At 40.9% G+C, this 20,806-nt stretch overlaps 1 protein-coding gene across 2 annotated transcripts in view; it reads right to left on the bottom strand.

The window, feature by feature from the left end:
• Positions 1 to 2,202: 2,202 nt before the first annotated feature.
• WIPF2 (WAS/WASL interacting protein family member 2) overlaps positions 2,203 to 20,806 on the bottom strand; it is a 48,343-nt gene continuing 29,739 nt past the window's right edge. For both annotated transcript variants that reach the window (XM_017652281.3, XM_017652282.3), the window contains exons 6-8: positions 6,863 to 7,072; positions 6,049 to 6,150; positions 2,203 to 5,803 (exon numbers count right to left, since the gene is read on the bottom strand). In XM_017652281.3, coding sequence (XP_017507770.2) covers positions 5,763 to 5,803; positions 6,049 to 6,150; positions 6,863 to 7,072 — 353 coding nt within the window. In that variant the 3' untranslated portion in view covers positions 2,203 to 5,762. The remainder of the gene's footprint in view (positions 5,804 to 6,048; positions 6,151 to 6,862; positions 7,073 to 20,806) is intronic.

The following is a 20,806-nucleotide window of genomic DNA, read 5'->3' as shown; positions in this document are numbered from 1 at the left end:
AAAACACTCACCAGGAAATACAGCACAGGTCCAAGAAAAGCCCCAGGGCAAATGACCACTGTGGAAGCAGAGAATCACAGGTCTCTTAAGAGATTACCTACTTGAAGCTTCTCCTTTCCAAAACTCCAGTAACATGATGCATTCACTGCCAAACTGTTTCTTATTTCTGTGCCTCTGTCCTTGCTGTTTCCTCTGGCTGGAATGCAGCTCACCGTCCTCCTTCCCTGGCTAATTACCATAAGGCCATTTAATACCCTACATAGGTTTCTTCTGGTAGCTGTCCTTAAGTTTACTAGACTCTTTTGCTCCTTGCAGGCACCATGTCCTATTCATCTACATATTGTAAGTGCTTGGCACAGGGTAAAATGTACAATAAATTCTTGCTGAATGAATGGAGAGAAAATTCCTGCCGAATGGACATCCACCTTTTTCAGGAACACTTTTTATGGCCAGATAGCATATAGTCCTTTAAATCTCACACACACCTGCTAAGAGAATGAATTCAATTGCGTAAGACAATCCAGACTGGGCTCCAGTGACGTCAGAGGTGAAGCATTTCCCGTTATCCTCTGGGCTAGTTAGGCTCCTGAGGTTGACATTTGACTTCTCTTACTTCTGTATGCAGAGTAATAGAAGTTAGAGACAGGTAGGTTCCTTGCAGTGAGTTGCAGTTTGTGGTTGGGTTGGGCCAGGAAACACTAAACAAGCACATTCACAGTAAGCAGCCGAGTCTCAGTAATAATTTTTAGACTGGGCAAACTAGTGTCCTTATCACCTAATTCATACATAGTTTCATGAGAGAAGGAATCAAATCACACTGGACGAACCTGTCTGGCATCCCTTTGAGTGAGCACACAGCACACACGTGCACACACACACCAGCAATACCATTCCAATAGGACAAAGTTTATAGGGTTAGGAAGCTGACAGTCATTTAGGCAAGCTCCATTTGAGGCCTATTTAAAGTCACAAGAGGAACAATTAAATCAATAAATAGGTAGTTTTATTAATCATAACAACGATGGGTCAAATAACCAGGAATCCAGTCAATCTGGTAAGTATGGATGAAAATGAAAAGCCTTTTAATCCCCCTCCCTCCTAGCACCCTTTTAGGTTTTTATATCTAAATTATGTGAGAGTGATTCATAAACACACCCATTATGAATCAGCATGGAAAATAATTTCAAGACTGTTGCTAGTGATGAAAGTGCAAGTTAAGCTCATTAAGTCTCAGTGGTGATTGTCAGCTGACCACAGTAAGCTGAGAATATCTGGTTCAATTTTTACACCTCAAGTCAAAGTTCAGGAAAGGCGCCAAGATTTCAACTTAAAAAGCAGTGAAGAAGAAAAGCCAACAACACCCACATAAAAATAGATGCACACGGTCTGTATGCTCTGCCTGCACCTTTTCTTCCATGCCTCAGTGTGAGAATCTGTTAGGCAACAGAAAGAATCCTAAAGGCCGTAAGAAAAGAACACAAGGCCAGAGCATCTCCTGGGTTCCCTGAAGTCCTGGGCAAGGGAGAGGTAGGTGGCAAATATAACGACCAACTCATTAGAATCACCCAGGCAGAAGGACTAACTAGAACTGTGATTTTCAAAACACGGCAGTAGGGAGGAGAGAAAACCCTGGGGAAGCTGCAGATGCTCTTACCCAAGTCAGTATAACTACTTTCTCAGAGGACCTGGAGTCAATGCACTACACTAACCTTAGGCAACACATCCCTATCTATGCCACCACTCAAAGCAGTATTCCAGACAAGAGTATATGGTTTTGCTTTGTTTTTAAGCAAGGTTTGATTAAACTGTATGGCATCCAGAATAAAGAAATGTACCAAAGAATCCAACTTGAGACCAGATTATATACTGAAGAGTGGAAAAAAAAATCAATGCTAATTGGGGATGGAAGCACTGCAATCAGAGTATTTAACTCCAAAATATATCATACAATAATTGTTTTAAAAGAAACTGATCCACATGCAGAGATGAATATGGACACACACACACTTTCTCCACACACATCACTCTAGTCTTTTATTCAGTGTTGACTATGACTTCCAACCTGGTTACCATGGAAAAGGACAAAGGTATGACATGAGAAAAGAAGGCTTGGCTCCTCTTCCACCAGTGGAGTGAGATTTAAGACAATTAGAGAGGGAACCCAATAACGTGTTAAGAAACAAGAACAGAAAGAAGTAAACAGTAGTTATCAAGGAAGATTTTAATTGCTTCAAATAGAGTGGAAGAAAGCACAGAAATCTAACACAAGTAAAGGCACAATGAACGTGGAGTTGAATGGAACCAAATCCTTCCTTCAGTTAAACAGTTACTCTCTTTTGTCTGTGTTTTGAAGGTGGTTGTAGTTTTGCTTCATTTTCCTTTTAAGAGATGACTCTTGACGGCAGAGTTGCACTGCCTCCTATTCCCTAATTAAAGCCACCTTGACCACATAGCCAGGGACTCTTCAATAGGGAAAGATAAGACTACAACTGGAATGTGAAGAATTTGATTTGTAGTTGATTGTAGGTTGGGTTTCCAGAAGGACAGCTAGCTCTGTGTAGTGCCATCAAAGGGCCTCAGATGCCCTATACTCCACCCCGAGAGCGTTGCATAAGGGAGGGACCCTAGAGTCACATTTCTCCCCTACTCCCATATGCACTCAGCCTACAGATTATTTCAAGTGATCAGGAGAATTAAAATACACCCCCCAAGCCTGAGTTGCTCTGTAGCAAGTCTATTTACAATTTTTTCTCACCTCTCCTTGGAGGTAAATCTGGGTTTCAAGTTGGGAAGCTATTGGGGTGAGGGGATGCCCCAGGGCAAAGGCCAATGGCTAGCCTCCCCGTGGCCTGACGAGCAGGGTGGGATGAACTTCTGGAGACAGCAGCCTCCCATCCATCAGGCAGGGCAGCCCTAAGTGCTCTTACTCTGCAGGCCCAGGTTATGAGAGTGATGGGGGCTCTGCAGCTGGAGGCGATCCCCATGATGGAGAAAACCACACCTGGAATATCAAAGTACTTTGATCCAGGTTTGGTTACCAGAGAAGAGAGAGAAGAGGGGCAGTCAGCTCATTTAAAAACTTGGAGGCCACTGCCCTGCTTCCCAGAAAGGGTGAAAAAAAAATTACTAAATTTTTCCCACTAGAGAAAAACATAAAACCAAACCCACACAAGGGCTTTTAACACAGCTTCCTGATGCTTAGTTGGGCAATGTCTCTTCCTTCTGGGAGGGGATATGGGGGTTAATGGGACTGGGGGACAGCCTCAACATGAGACCACCCAGTCTTCCTTGAAGAGACGACATTCCCACAAGCAGATAAAAAGAGCAGATTAAAAGGTGAGAAGTTTTAGTGCTCTTGCAGCCAGCCCACCTTAAACCTATTATTACAAGTGTTTTTTACAACATACAAAATAGATCAATAACTATGAGGATCACATTCCCATTCTGCAATAGTAATATACATGATAATAAATCTGTTATTAACAAAGGGACAAAATAATGTATAAGGCAAAGACATTTAAATAGGTACTGTGTCATCAACATGCTCTGAAGAAGAAAATCCATCTGACTAGATTTAGGCCCAGGCCTTTTTTTTCATGAGGCCAACAAAATGAAAATATAATCAATACCCATGTGAAACAGTCCAAACGCTGGAGAATATGAGGGGCAGCAGGACATAGGCAAGGAAGATATCTGCTCCAGTGAAAAGCTGGGGTTTGGTTTTTACTCTTGATGCTTACTTTGATGCTCTATGTTTGAGTAAAAGACAAAAAAAAAAGATGCACTTTGATATCATTTACACAAAAGGCATCAACTCCCATTTCAAAAATAAATGGGAAGACTTCACAGTCCAAGTTCAGTAACTGGTCAGCATCTACCCTGGAACTCTGCTGCAATATCAACTCCTGTACTCTCCTTTTTCCTCCACTAGCATCCCCTCTCCCAGCTCTAATGGCTTCAGGATGCTGGGGATACTGCTGGAGATAATTGCTAACAGATTTGAAAATAAGAATGATAACGATTAGGGAAAGTCTGGTGACAAACCTAAATATGGGTTGTCCCAACAGTCAATATGGTCCAGGGGATGGCAAAGGACAGCAGACCCCATACAAACAACCCCATGAGAGCTCTCTCATCTAGCACTGGTAAGACAGGTTTCACTAGGCACGATGCACAGATCCTCAGTCTGTGATCCAATAGATTGGAAAGGTCCCTATGACAGTTTAAACCTCTGATGAGTCTGGCAAAAAATTTTAACTGACTTTCCTCATCCATTTCAAGAACAGCCATGATCTCTGTGTTCTCATTCCAAGCTTTGAGCAGCCACTGCGTTGGCAAGACCTACAGCAAACCAAACCCTCCTGTGTGTGGAGCTCAAGAGCCTCAACCTGCTGCTGGAGAAGGGGAAGTCCCTATCCCATCATCCAAGCTCAGTTCCTACCTAGATTGGGAACTCCCATTTGCCTTGTGCTCTTTAAACCAGGACCTGGAAAATGAAGAAATAGCATATTGGTGGCTGCCAAGGAAGATCAACGGGACTGAGGCACCCCTTACCAAAGTCTTCATGCTTCTTGGCACAGAGGAATACCATTAGCTTCCTCACCCTTCTCTACTCTGCTGTGTTAACCCTGTACTCTTGGGAAGGCAAGAGTGGTTGAGAAAGGAACAGGAAGAGCCTGCTAGTCAAATGGGCTGTGAACTGTGGAACAAGCAGGCCTTGAAGTCTTTCCTAGCCCACAGAGCTGGTCCCTTCCATGAGGTGCTTCACCTTTCCCTTCTTTGTCATCCTAGAGCACCCATCAGGGGCTACAGTTTCTGGATAGGGCTGAAAGGGCCAGTCAGAAAAGACTGGAATCACAAAAAAGGGAATAGTATCAAAGCCAAGGCCCTATCTTCCTATCTCCCACTGGAGATTTTTGGAATTTGTGAATCTGCAATGAATGAATAAAAGTGACTTTTCTCTGGAGGGAATGGGTGGTGGGGGGAGGAAAAACATTTCTCGGCCTCAACACCCTGAAGAAGCAGGGGCAGGGAATCCTTACAGGAATAAATGGCTCCTGGTCCCTTTGGTGCAGAGAAACTGACTAACTCTAAAAGGATCCCCGGTTTATTTCACCTGTTCTTTTTATTAGACACTTAGTATAACTGATTAGTATTTAGTGTTTATATCCAACTTATCCTTTGGGCAGGGACATGAGTTGGGGTGAGAGCAAAACCAAAATACCCCTTAAAGTAAAGCAGACCATTTCCTTGCCCTTTCTCCAAATTTGACCTTTAAAACAGATCACTTCTCTGCAAACCCCTTTCCTGTTTCACTAAAAATACCACCCCCACAGAAGTCCTGGCCATGCCAACCTTCTAAATAAGGAAATATACCTGGCCAAGCTCCCCTCACAGTGGGGAGAAAGTAGCAATATCATTCTCGACCCTGCCCCAACAATGAGTTAGTTCATCACAAGGCACCTTTCCCCCAGAGGAAAGCAGGAGACATGGAAGCTTCTTCCTCATCTGGCTAGTAGGGCTTGCTAGAGGAGGGATGGATGCAGGGGCTGAGACCCTACTGCCAATATAAAGAGCCCAATCATTAAGTCCAGAGAAAGATGCACAGATGGAGGTGAGCAGGGAGGATGCTTGGAGTCTAGAGGCTGTTGCACTGGAGAAACACATTAGGAGTTCTCATGCAGGTTTCAGGCGACGGAAGGGACCATCTGAGAAGAGGACAGGGTCCATCCTTTTCCTGAGGAACAGGACCAAGCCAGGCTTCACCTGAGAATAGGTGGCAGAGGTGGGGCTCCACGGGCAGCTGAAAAAAAAAACAAAAAACACCACACACACAAGGTCACCCACCAGATCCTGTATAACCCAAGATTCCTGAAATGAGAGTCAGGCTTTTAAGTTAAACTTTAAAATTTGGGGACTAGGTCTTGTTGTTGTTTTTTTGTTTTGTTTTTAAGAAAATGCAGATGAGGAAAAGCAAATTTTAACCAAAGAAAAGCACAATTCTACATTCTATTCAATTAAGAAGAAACTTATGATTGGTCTTTTCACCTCGGGTTGTTTTGCTGGGATATATTCTCTGGAAGTGTTTATATTCTTCTGGAGCAGGAAAGTCTTCTACTGGGTGGAAAGAATACTTTGACTCAAAATCATCTGTGAAAGGAATAGAGCATTAATTCCTATCACCATTCCTCATACTCCCACGCACACCTCTGTACCACTTCTGGCACTTTCCTTACTGGTCTCAGGTACATTCTGCTGTGTGGTGACAGCGTGCCTTGCCCACTAGGCCAAAGTTCCCAAGGGCAGCAATACCATCACTCTATGTGCCTTGTCTGCACAGAGCATGGGCTCAAAGGCTCTTATGTCAAGGAATGAGTTTTTGAACAGATTCTTTAAATCTCTCTGCCAAAAATCAGGCATAACAAGAAAGGAGCCCAGCTGTTTGCATGTGAAGAGAAAGAAAGAAATAAAGCTTTGTGTTTCAGCAGCACAATTATCCTAGAGACTATTACCATGGAGAACCAACTGAACTGAAGCCACAAACTGGTAGAAATTAACCTAAAATGGGAATATTAATGACCAGCTAGTGAGGATCTCACCAGTTAATTCCTTTTTGGCCCTGGCTACCCTCATTTAGCTCTGCAACAAAGTTGGGAAAACCATCTCATGGCCCCTGCCCCCACTTTCCATGGCCCCTTTACAAGAAGGCTCAAATTTTCTACAGGTTTCAATCACATTCCAAAGGATATCTTCAAAGCAAATACCCTAGTCCACCTAACAGAAAGAGACTAGAGCAGGGGCAGAGGAGAGTTGACCCCATTAAAAGAATAGAGTTTTAGAGCTGAAAGGGACTGCTACTCACCCAAGAAAGACCTGACAGTGGTAATAGAATCTCTGTGGCCATTCCTTAGGGGTGGTGGAGGAGGAGGGGGTGGCCCAGCTGGCGTCCTCGAAGGCGGAGGCGGGGGCTTTCCTCGGTTCAGGGGTTCTGAGCCATGCATTCTGTATGGTGGTGGGGGAGGAGGAGCATCCCTGGCACCGTTTCGGATCATGGGTGGTGGTGGTGGAGGAGCTGCAATGAAAATCCAAAGCAGTTAGGTTTGGACGTAGAGATGAGAGGGGTAGAAGGAGAGACATGGGCTAAAGAGCGCCTTGGTACTTTCCCAAAGAACAGGCTCTGTGAGCCTCTGGGTTACATGTTAAATATCTTATTTACCCTCCTCTCATCCCTATTTCTTTAACAGTACCATCTTTCCAGATACCAAGGTTCAGAATAAATATATGACACTTTTCCATTTCTTATGACAGTTCAGTCAAGAACTCTACCTATTCTTGGTGGTTTTTCCTGGTTTTCCATGCCTTTCTCCACAGCTCAAACTCCAGGCTTTCTCATATATAGCTTGTTCTACTGCAAAAAGCCTCCCCAATGTTCTCCTTGTTTCCAGTCTTTTGCCCTTCCAATCCATTCTGCACACCACAAACTCACTAATCTCCCCCAAAACACTTGCTCAAATTTTTCCAAGGGCTTTGCATTTCCTACATCATAAAGTTTCAAATCCTTAGCTTCTCCCCTGATCAGGTCTCACCCAATTTATCCTCCTTTCTTACACAGTAACCTACAATATCAGTCATCCTAATCTCACCTTCCCTTCTTCCTTCTTGATTCCTAGGCTGGGTTAGGTACCCCTCTTCTGCACTCCCATTGTTGACTCTTTCTCTATCATGCCACCGTATTTATTGTAATTACTCATGATATGTGCCTCTTTCCCAGTACACAGTATATTCTTAAAAGTCAGAGCAGTATCCATTCATCAGAGTTCCCATCTCAGCTAAATATACAATCATCATTTGCTGGATAAAACAAATTATATATGCTTTGCTCCTGGGACACCCCCACAACACTCGGAAATGCCACCCTTCTTCCCTTATTGCCAAATCCTACCTGTTCTTTAAGGTTCAATTCAAGCCCCATCTTCTCAAGGCTTTCCCAAAGCAATACACTCTATTCTGATCCTCTCCTTTGCTCTCCCACAACACTGTAGGCTATGTCACTTTTTCTAGCACTTAGTAGTACAGACTAAATTGAATGATTTTCAAAATATGTATACTAGGTTCATCTGTGGAAGTTATGTATCTCTGATAGTCTCATTGCTAAAAAAAAAAAAACAAAAAACAAAAAAACTGGGAATGCCTCTGGGAATTACCTCTAAACCCACTTTATCAGACAGACACAGACATATTATCCTATGATGATCACATCTCATTCCTAAGGTTACACCACCACCACCAAGATACCTAGGTCTGCCTACTTTTTGCCATTTAAAAAAATCAAGTTCACTCTTAAAAGACAAAAATTTGCCACCAAGAGAAGGTAACATCAAAAAGCATGCTTAAAGAAATAACAACATCACTGAAATAGGTTCTAATGTGCTTAAGTTATATTACTTCTATGCTTGGCTTTAACTAACAATAACAGCAACTACAATTTATTTGGTATTCATTATGTTCTGGGCACCATCCTGGATACTTTATATACATTAAATTTTTTTGATTCTTGCAGCCACCCCTACAAAGTATGTGGTATTATCCCCATTTCACAAATGGGGAAACCGGGACTCAGGCTATTTGTCTAAGGTCACAGACCTAATAGACCCAGCACATGTCTGTTCTTTCCACTACCTGTCATGACTGCTTTTCATAACTACCAAATATTATATATCTTATCACCCCCAAAAATTTATAACCCAGTGAGGTGAAAGTATGTCTTTTGGTATCTAGGTTCTGTCTAATAAATAGCTATTACCTAAATAGTACATGGAGAGACTGCTCAGCTTAACAAACAACACAGTTATAGCAGTAAGAGTGTACCTTATTATTTATCCTGAATTATCCTCAGAATTTTGGTAGAGTGATGATATTGAAGTATGAAACAGTAATAGAATGGTGTATATAGAAAAACGGTCTTGGACTGTAGGCCCAGTAAATGTTTAGTTTTCACTTCTCATAAGACATACTGAGAATGTCAATTCTCTCTTATTCTCTTTTCAAGGTCTGTTTAAGTATGAACAATGGCCATCAAAGGCAATAAAGAGAAATCTCCTTAACACCTCTCAGTAGATCTCTGAACCTTGTTTTCATTCCAAATCTTCCCAGAATGAAGCTCTTTGAAGTTACCCTCAAAATATTTTCCTAAAACCCAGATCTCTCAGAGCCCTAAAAATCTTTATTCCCAAGGCAGGGGCAGGGAGAGTAAGGTAGACAGGATTACCTGAAAGCAAAAGGACACCACCCGGACACTGAGCACACGGTAGTGATTAAAGCCAACCTGGATTGACAAAACAGAGCAGGACCAAGAACAACGCTCCCTCAGGGACAGTCATCCCCACCAGGTTCTGCCATCTCCAGTAAGTGTCAGAGCTCTTTATCACATCCAGTTTTTTTTTTTTTGGTTTCATTAATATAAAATCACATGGGCTACGGGTCGCTGTTCTCCCAGGAGAGGAAGTCCATAAACTAGCAAGAAGGGACGTTCTCCCAGCCGACACACGCACCAGCTCCCCACAACTACCTCTACCGCCATGAAAAGGCAGAAGAATCTGAACCAGACCAAAACCACAGAGACAACCTCTGAGAAGGAGCTTGGAGAGACAGACCTAACCAATCTTCCTGAAAAAGAATTCAAAATAAAGGTCACAACCATGCTGATGGAGCTGCAGAGAAAAATACAAGAGCTAACGGACAAAGTAGGGAGGGAGACTACAGAAATGAAACAATCTCTGGAAGGATTTATAAGCAGAATGGATAAGATGCAAGAGGCCACTGATGGAATAGAAACCAGAGAACAGGAACACATAGAAGCTGACACAGAGAGAGATAAAAGGATCACCAGGAATGGAACAGTATTAAGAGAACTGTGTGACCAATCCAAAAGGAACAATATCTGCATTATAGGGGTACCAAAAGAAGAAGAGAGAGAAAAAGGGATAGAAAGTGTATTTGAAGAAATAATTGCTGAAAACTGCCCCAAACGGGGGGAGGAAATAATCGCTCAGACCACAGAAGTACACTGAACTCCCAACAGAAGGGACCCAAGGAGGACAACTCCAAAACACATAATTAAAATGGCAAAGATCAAGGACAAGGACAGAGTTTTAAAGGCAGCTAGAGAGAGGAAAAAGGTCACCTACAAAGGAAAACCCAGCAGGTATCATCAGACTTCTCAACAGAAACCTTACAGGCCAGAAGAGAATGGCATGATATATTTAATGCAATGACACAGAAGGGCCTTGAACCAAGAATACTGTATCCAGCATAATTATCATTTAAATATGAGGGAGGGATTAAACAATTCCCAGACAAGCAAAAGTTGAGGGAATTTGCCTCCCACAAACCACCTCTACAGGGTATTTTACAGGGACTGCTCTAGATGGGAGCACTCCTAAGGCTAAACAGATGTCACCAGAGAAAATAAAATCACAGCAAAGAAAGCAGACAAACCAAATACTAACTAAAGGCAAAAAATAAAATCAACTACCCACAAAATCAGTTAAAGGAAACACAAAAGAGCACAGAATAAAACACCCAACATATAAAGAATGGAGGAAAAGGAATAAGAAGGGAGAGAAATAAAGAATCATCAGACAGTGTTTATAATAGCTCAATAAGCGAGTTAAGTTAGACAGTAAGATACTAAAGAAGCTAACCTTGAACCTTTGGTAACCACGAATCTAAAACCTGCAATGGCAATAAGTACCTATCTTTCAATAATCACTCTAAATGTAAAAGGACTGAGTGCACCAATCAAAAGACACAGAATAATAGAATGGATAAAAAAGCAAGACCCATCTATTTATATGCTGCTTACAAGAGACTCACCTCAAACCCAAAGACATGCACAGACTAAAAGTCAAGGGATGGAAAAAGGTTCCATGCAAACAACAGGGAGAAAAAAGCAGGTGTTGCAGTACTAGTATCAGACAGAATAGACTTCAAAACAAGGAAAGTAGCAAGAGATAAAGAAGGACATTACATAATGATAAACGGCTCACTCCAACAAGAGGATATAACCATTATAAATATATATGCACCCAACACAGGAGCACCAGCATATGTGAAACAAATACTAACAGAACTAAAGGAGGAAATAGAATGCAATGCATTCATTTTAGGAGACTTCAACACACCATTCACTCCAAAGGACAGATCCACCAGACAGAAAATAAGTAAGGACACAGAGGCACTGAACAACACACTAGAACAGATGGACCTACTAGACATCTATAGAACTCTACATCCAAAAGCAACAGGATACACATTCTTCTCAAGCGCACATGGAACATTCTCCAGAATAGACTACATACTAGGCCACAAAAAGAACATTCTCCAGAATAGACCACATACTAGGCCGCCAATGTTTCAGATCACAAAGGTATAAAACTAGAAATAAATTGTACAAAGAAAGCAAAAAGGCCCACAAACACATGGAGGCTTAACAACATGCTCCTAAATAATCAATGGATCAACAACCAAATTAAAATAGAGATCAAGCAATATATGGAAACATGACAACAACAACAAAAGTCCCAACTTCTGTGGGACGCAGCGAAAGCAGTCTTAAGAGGAAAGTATATAGCAATCCAGGCATATTTAAAGAAGGAAGAACAATCCCAAATGAATAGTCTAATGTCACAATTACCGAAATTGGAAAAAGAACAAATTAGACCTAAAATCAGCAGAAGGAGGGACATAATAAAGATCAGAGAAGAAATAAATAAAATTGAGAAGAATAAAACAATAGAAAAAATCAATAGAACCAAGAGCTGGTTCTTTGAGAAAATCAACAAGATAAGCCTCTAGCCAGATTTATTAAGAGAAAAAGAGAATCAACACACATCAACAGAATCAGAAATGAGAAAGGAAAAATCAGGATGGACCCGACAGAAAGACAAAGAATTATTAGAGAATACTATGAAAACCTATAATGTTAACAAGCTGGAAAACCTAGAAGAAATGGACAACTTCCTAGAAAAATACAACCTTCCAAGACTCACCAAGGAAGAAACACAAAATCAAAACAAATCAATTACCAGCAAAGAAATTGTGTGGTAAACAAAAAACTACCCAAGAAAAAAATCCCCAGGCCAGATGGATTTACCTCGGAATTTTATCAGACATACAGAGAAGATATAGTATCCATTCTCCTTGAAGTTTTCCAAAAGATAGAAGAGGGGGGAATACTCCCAAACTCATTCCATGAAGCCAACATCACCCTAATACCAAAACCAGGCAAAGACCCCACAAAAAAAGAAAATTACACACCAATATCCCTGATGAACATAGATGCAAAAATACTCAACAAAATATCAGCAAATCAAATTCAAAAATACATCAAAAGGATCATACACCATGACCAAGTGGGATTCATCTCAGGGATGCAAGGATGGTACAACATTCGAAAATCCATCAACATCATCCACCACATAAACAAAAAGAAACACAAAAACCACATCATCATCTCCATAGATGCTGAAAAAGCATTCGACAAAATTCAACATCCATTCATGATAAAAACTCTCAACAAAATGGGTATACAGGGCAAGTACCTCAACATAAAAAAGGCCATACATGATAAACCCACACCCAACATCATACTGAACAGTGAGAAGCTGAAAGCTTTTCCTCTGAGATCGGGAACAAGACAGGGATGCCCTCTCTCCCCACTGTTATTCAACATAGTACTGGAGGTTCTAGCCATGGAAATTAGACAAAACAAAGAAATACAAGGAATCCAGATTGGTAAAGAAGAAGTTAAACTGTCACTATTTGCAGATGACATGATATTGTACAATAAAAAACCCTAAAAACTCCACTCCAAAACTACTAGAACTGATATTGGAATACAGCAAAGTTGCAGGATACAAAATTAACACACAGAAATCTGTGGCCTTCCTATACACTAACAATGAACTAACAGAAAGAGAAATCAGGAAAACAATTCCATTCACAATTGCATCAAAAAGAATAAAATACCTAGGAATAAACCTAACCAAGGAAGTGGAAAACCTATACCCTGAAAACTATAAGACACTCTTAAGAGAAATTAAAGAGGTCACTGACAAATGGAAACTCATCCCATGCTCTTCGCTAGGAAGAATTAATATCATCAAAATGGCCATCCAGCTCAAAGCAATATACAGATTTGATGCAATCCCTATCAAACTACCAACAGCATTCTTCAACAAACTGGAACAAATAGTTCAAAAATTCATATGGAAACACCAAAGACCCCGAATAGCCAAAGCAATCCTGAGAAGGAAGAATAAGTGGGGGGGATCTCGCTCCCCAACCTCAAGCTCTACTATAAAGCCACAGTAATCAAGACAATTTGGTACTGGCACAAGAATAGAGCCACAGACCAATGGAACAGAATAGAGACTCCAGACATTAACCCAAACATATATGGTCAATTAATATACAATAAAGGAGCCATGGACATATAATGGGGAAAGGACAGTCTCTTCCACAGATGGTGCTGGCAAAACTGGACAGCTACATGTAAGAGAATGAAACTGGACCACTGTCTAACCCCATACACAAAAGTAAATTCAAAATGGATCAAAGACCTGAATGTAAGTCATGAAACCATAAAACTCTTGGAAAAAAACATAGGCAAAAATCTCGTGGACATAAATATGAGCGACTTCTTCATGAACATATCTCCCCGGGCAAGGGAAACAAAAGCAAAAATGAACAAGTTGGACTATATCAAGCTGAAAAGCTTCTGTACAGCAAAGGACACCATCAATAGAACAAAAAGGTACCCTACAGTATGGGAGAATATATTCATAAATGACAGATCTGATAAAGCGTTGACATCCAAAATATATAAAGAGCTCACGCACCTCAACAAACAAAAAGCAAATAATCCAATTAAAAAATGGGCAGAGGAGCTGAACTGACAGTTCTCCAAAGAAGAAATTCAGATGGCCAACAGACACATGAAAAGATGCTCCACATGGGTAGTCATCAGAGAAATGCAAATTAAAACCACAATGAGATATCACCTCATACCAGTAAGGATCGCTACCATCCAAAAGACAAATAACAGCAAATGTTGGTGAGGTTGTGGAGAATGGGGAACCCTCCTACACTGCTGGTGGGAATGTAAATTAGTTCAACCATTGTGGAAAGCAGTATGGAGGTTCCTCAAAAAGCTCAAAATAGACATATTCCACTTCTAGGAATTTTCCCTAAGAATGCAGCAGCCCAGTTTGAAAAAGACAGATGCATCCCTATGTTTATTGCACCACTATTTACAATAGCCAAGATATGGAAGCAACCTAAGTGTGCATAAGTAGATGAATGGATAAAGAAGATGTGGTACATATACACAATGGGATACTATTCAGCCATAAGAAGGAAACAAATGCTACAATTTGCAACAATATGGATGGAGCTAGAGGGTATAATGCTCAGTGAAATAAGCCAGGCAGACAAAGACAAGTACCAAATGATTTCACTCATATGTGGAGTATACAAACAATGAAAAACTGAAGGAACAAAACAGCATTAGAATCACAGAACCCAAGAATGGACTAACAGTTACCAAAAGGAAAGAGACTGGGGAGAATGGGAGGGTAGGGAGGGATAAAGGTGGGGAAGAAGAAAGGGGGTATTATGATTAGCATGTATAATGTGGGGGGTAGCATGGGGAGGGCTGTGCAACACAGAAAAGACAAGTAGTGATTCTACAGCATCTCACTATGCTGATGGATAGTGACTGTAATGGGGTTTGTGGGGGGGACTTGGTGAATGGGGAGCCTAGTAAACATAATGTTCTTCATGTAATTGCAGATTAATGGTAACAAAGAAAAAAAAATCACATGGGCAACATTGTGGTTACTAGATTCTCTCCATTATCAAGTCCCCAACACATGCCCCATTACAGTCACTATTCATCAGTGTAGTAAGATGCTATACAGTCACTACTTCTCTGTGCTACTGCCTTCCCTGTGCCTGCCCCCTTCTTTATGTGTGCTAATCATACTGCCCCTTATTCCCCTTCTCCCTCCCTTCCCAATCCACTCCCCAGGCCCTTTCCCTTCGGCAACTTAGTCCATTCTTGGGTTCTGTGAGTCTGCTGATGTTTTGTTCCTTCAGTTTTTGCTTTGTTCTTATGCTCCACAGATGAGTGAAAGCGTTTGGTACTTGTCTTTCTCTGCCTGGCTTATTTCACTAAGCATAATACCTTCTATCTCCATCCATGTTGTTGCAAATTGTAGGATTTGTTTTCTTCTTATGGCTGAATAATATCCCATTGTGTATATGTACCATATCTTCTTTATCCATTCATCTACTGATGCACACTTAGGTTGCTTCCGTATCTTGGCTACTGTAAATAGTGCTGCAATAAACATAGGGGTGCATGTGTCTTTTTGAAACTGGGATCCTACATTCTTAGGGTAAATTCCTAGAAGTGGAATTCCTGGGTCAAATGGTATTTCTACTTTGAGTTTTTTGAGGAACCTCCATACTGCTTTCCACAATGGTTGAACTAGTTTACATCCCCACCAGTAGTGTAGAAGGGTTCCCCTTTCTTCACATCCTCATATCACATCCACTTTTAAGACTGCTTCAAGAGACAGAGAGGACCCTAAGAAACTAGGTTTGTAGAAGAAACCCTGGGGTGGAAGATCACCTTTTGTAATCCACGAGAAACCCAATTTTGAGGAAAGCATGATGGTATTGATTCTTTTAAAAAGAAAAAAAAGTGTTTTACTCTGCAAAACTCAGGAAACAAACTCTATGGACCAATAATGTGGGATTTTTTAGTCCCTGAACACCCTGGGAAAGCAAAAGACTTCATTTTCTTTCAAATGTCAATAATTCATGCAGGAAGAGAAGTGCATTATCACATAATATTGTCATAATATGATTTAGTAATAGTGATAAGTCCATGAACTAACTACATGGAAGTCCTTTTCATAAAACCACTAATGTTCATCAATCAGCACATTAAGTTATATTACTTCTATGCTTGGCTTTAACAAACAATAACAGCAACTACTTTCATACACTTTTATTTATAACCACCTCTGACAGTACTGCAAACACTGTTTCACAGATGAGAAAACAGAATCATAGTTATCTGACCAATACTGCACAACACAGAGAGCTAGTACCCAAAAAGTCTTGACTAAAATATCTCATTTTTTGTTTACTCTTAATAATAACTGCTATTCTGGTTACAGACATGGGAAGTGGAGGCCTCAAAGTTGGTGACGGCTTCTGGACAGAAGAATAAGGCTCATAACTTAACATCTGTCTAGAGAAACCATAAAGAAAGAACTGAGAAGTGGGACACTAGAAGTCTGTAGACATTTAAAGCATAAATAATTTCAACCCACAGAAATTACATTTTTCTCCACTTCTATTCCTGGATGGCGTTCGAAAGATTTGGGCTCTGCTCAGATAAAGTGTCTTAAAAAAAAAAATTCCCTAAGTTAAAAAAAATTTTTTTTTTAAACCTGAACTTTATAGAATCAAAGGACACCTTAGGATTACATCCTGATGGCTAAAGCCAAGGAGATAACAGGGTTGGGACTGCATCAGGTTACCATACGACTGCCTTATGCTGGACTGCCAGCTCCTACAGTACAAATCTCTCTGTACTTGACCAAGCAGCACACAGGTTAAAGGGCTTTTAATACATGCTTCTTGATGATATAATTTCATAATCAATTATCTATGCCTGCAGGGACTGTTTAAAACAAAAGCTTCAAAGTTTAAAAGCCTTTGTAGAGAGAGTGGTTCAAAGTCCACAGACACCAAAATTCTCGGGTTTCAGGTGGCCCCAGAGAATGGTCTCGGGTCTCCCTCACTGTTTACTTTCAGTCATACTGTTTCAGAGATTATACAACCTCTTCTACATTTTCTAGGATTCCTTCATCTCCTCCTCGCCGGGTTTAGGACCATGGCCCATTCTTAGTCACTCCTTACACTCTTAACTCCCTTGCCTCTCTGTCCCTTATAGTCACACATGCCTCAAAAATGCTAATTCTGGTTAAATACAACTCTGCCCCACTAGGTACCTACAAATGCACAGCTCCACACACCGAGCTGATCATTCTCACTTTAAAGGTAAGACCCCTATCTCAAGTGGGCCTTCTTTTTGTACACGTCCCTACTTCATACTCTCTCATGCTCCCAGATGACCATTTCATGCCCTTTTCTCTTCTCAAATCTCCCTCCCCGTGTTCCAGCCCATTCACAGATGTCTCTGCTTTGTTTCACTAAGAAAATAAGAAGCAGAGGATTAAAGATGGCAGTGTGAGAGGTGAGACAGAGGCTTCCTCCTAAAACCGCATGTAATACAAAAATATAATTAATACAACCAATCCTGAAAAAGCAACAGGAAAGAGGACAGCGCCAAACTGCATATACCTGGAGAAAAGAATTAACCTTACAGAACAGGGTAACGTACCAAACCCACGGCTCAGTGGGACCCAAGCCCTTCTCCCACCCCAGCTCACCAGGCAGGAGGAAGAGAAACAGAGCCAGGAGGGAGTGGAGGCCTGGGACTGCTGAATACCTAACTCCAGAGATCTGCTCTGGGAGCTAAAGCCTACATTTCATGGTGCTTACATGGTACTCTCATGATTAGGGAATTGGAAAGCTAACACAGGTGGAATTCCTGGAGAGACTGAGATTCCAGCCGCTTGTGGAAAGCAGGGATCCATATCTGGCTGCTCCAGGACAAAAGAAAGGTGGGCAGTCTGAGAGAATTCCTAACAGCAAGAGGGCTGCTAAAGGGGCAAGGATTGCACAGAGCTTACTGCTCAGGAGAAAGGACAGGTAGTCAAAATTGTCCAGGTGCACTCTGCCCAGCAGGTTGGGAGCTTTCATGATCTTCAGGTGCTCCAGCCCCCTGGCTGACTACAGAGCTCCAAGGACCCCCTCTGTGATACACAGCCTACTGTGCCTTTCTCCCGGCCAGCCCCACCTGGCTCACAAACTGGCAAACCCTACCCTGCCATTAGGCCAGTGAGAGGGAAGACCTGTCTACAGCAACTACAAACGCAAAGCATAGAGGCTTATGCCTGTGTGCTTGGCCCACTGGTTCAGGCAGTGGAGACAGGCATAGCAGCCAGGAAGCAGGAAACAGCTCTTTCCTCCCCCCAGGCACCAATACCACTGCCTTGCAACCCAGGACATTGCTTCAGGGGCTGAGCAGCTCCAGAGAGTAGAGCTTCTGGACACTAGAGGGCGCCATATACAAATATGAACACCAAAGGAACCTGGTTCTAAGTAAAATTATGAATACAACTCCTGAGAAAGATTTAAATAACATTGACCTCATGAATCTTCCTGAAAGGGAGTTCAAAATAAAATCATTAACATGCTCATGGAGGTACAGAAAAATATTCAAGAACTCAGGAATGAATTCCAGTCAGAGATCCAATTGTTGAAGAGCACAATGGAGGGTATTAAAAGCAGATCAGATACAGTAGAGGAGACGATAAATGAAATAGAAACTAAAGAGGAATACAAAGAAGCTGAGGCACAGAGAGAAAAATGGATCTCTAAAAATAAAAGTATGATGAGAGAACTGTGTGACCAAGTCAAATGGAACAATATTCACATTATAGGGGTACCAGAAGAAGGGAGAGAAAAAGGGATAGAAAGTGTCTTTGAGGAGGTAATTGCTGAAAACTTCCCCAATCTGGGGAAGGAGATAGTCTCTCAGGCCATGGAGGTGCACAGATCTCCCAACACAAGGGACCCAAGGAAAACAACACCAAGACATCTAGTAATTAAAATGGCAAAGATCAAGGATAAGGACAGACTACTAAAAGCAGCCAGAGAGAAAAATAAGATCACATACAAAGGAAAGTCCATCAGGCCATCATCAGAGTTCTCAGCAGAAACCTTACAGGCCAGAAGGGAGTGGCAAGATGTACTTAATGCAATGAAGCAGAAGGGCCTCAAACCAAGAATACTTTATTTGGCAAGACTATCATTCAAATTTGAAGGAGGGATTAAGCAATTTCCAGATAAGCAAAAGCTGAGAGAATTTACCCCCCACAAACCATCTCTACAGTGTATTTTGAAGGGACTGCTATAAATGGAAGTGTTCCTAAGGTTTAACAGCTGTCACCAGAGTTAATAAAACCACATAAAAAAATGCAAATTAAATTAACTATCCCCAAAGTCAGTCAATGGATAGACAAAGAGTACAGAATGTGATACCTAATATATAAAGAATGGAGGAGGAAGAAAAAGGAGAAGAAAAAAAAGAACCTTTAGATTATGAATCTAAAGCCTGCAATGGCAATAACTACATACTTATTGATAATCACCCTAAATGTAAGTGTTCTGAATGCACCAATCAAAAGACATAGAGTCACTGAATGGATAAAAAAAACAAGACCCATCTATATGCTGCCTACAAGAGATTCACTTTAAACCCAAAGATCTACACAGACTAAAAGCCAAGGGATGGAAAAAGATATTTCATGCAAAGGGAGAAAAAAGCAGGAGTTGCAGTACTTGTATCAGACAAAATAGACTTTGAAACAAAGAAAGTCACAAGAGACAAAGAAGGACATTATATAATGATAAAAGGGTCAATCCAACAAGAAGATATAACCGTTATAAATATCTATGTGCCCAACACAGGAGCACCTACATATATGAAACAAATACTAACAGAATTAAAAGGGGAAATAGAATGCAATGCATTCATTCTAGGAGACTTCAACACTCCACTCACTCTGAAGGACAGATAAATCAAACAGAAAATAAGTAAGGACACAGAGGTACAGAAAAACACATTAGAATAGATGGACCTAACAGACATCTACAGAACTCTACACCCAAAGCAGCAGAATACACATTCTCTCAAGTACACATGGAACATTTTCAAGAATAGATCATATACTAGGCCACAAAAAGAACCTCAGTAAATTCAGAAAGATTGAAATTGTACCAACCAGTTTCTCAGACCACAAAGGTATGAAACTAGAAATAAATTATGCAAAGAAAATGAAAAGTCCCACAAACACATAGAGGCTTCACAACATGCTCCTAAATAACCAATGGATCAATGACCAAATAAAACAGAGATCAAGCAATATAAGGAGACAAATGACAACAATAATTCAACACCGCAAAATCTGTGGGATGCAGCGAAGGCCGTGCTAAGAGGAAAGTATATTGCAATACAGGCCTACCTCAGGAAAGAAGAACAATCCCATATAAACACTCTAAACTCACAATTAACAAAACTAGAAAAAGAAGAATAAATGAGGCGCAAAGTCAGTAGAAGAAGGGACATTAATAAAGATTAGAGCATAAATAAATAAAATCAAGAAAATAAAACAAAAGAATCAATGAAAGCAAGAGCTGGTTCTTTGAGAAAATAAACAAAATAGATAAACCCCTAGCCAGGCTGAATCAATAAAAAAAGAGAGTCTACTCACACAAACAGAATCAGAAATGAGAAAGGAAAAATCACTACAGACACCACAGAAATACAAAGAATAATTAGAGAATACTATGAAAAATTATATGCTAACAAACTGGATAACCTAGAAGAAATGGACAACTTTCTAGAAAAATACAACCTTCCAAGGCTGACCCAGAAAGAAACAGAAAATTTGAACAGACCAATTACCAGCAACAAAATTCAACTGGTAATCAAAAACCTACCTAAGAACAAAACACCAGGACCAGATGGCTTCACCGCTGAATTTTATCAAATATCTAGTGAAGACCTAATACCCATCCTCCTAAAAGTTTTCCAAAG

Source organism: Manis javanica, chromosome 4 (assembly GCF_040802235.1).
Source record: "Manis javanica isolate MJ-LG chromosome 4, MJ_LKY, whole genome shotgun sequence".
Classification (NCBI taxonomy): Eukaryota; Metazoa; Chordata; class Mammalia; order Pholidota; family Manidae; genus Manis; species Manis javanica.
The sequence above is the reverse complement of the archived record's forward strand: the minus strand, read 5'-3'. Positions and strand labels throughout refer to the sequence as shown.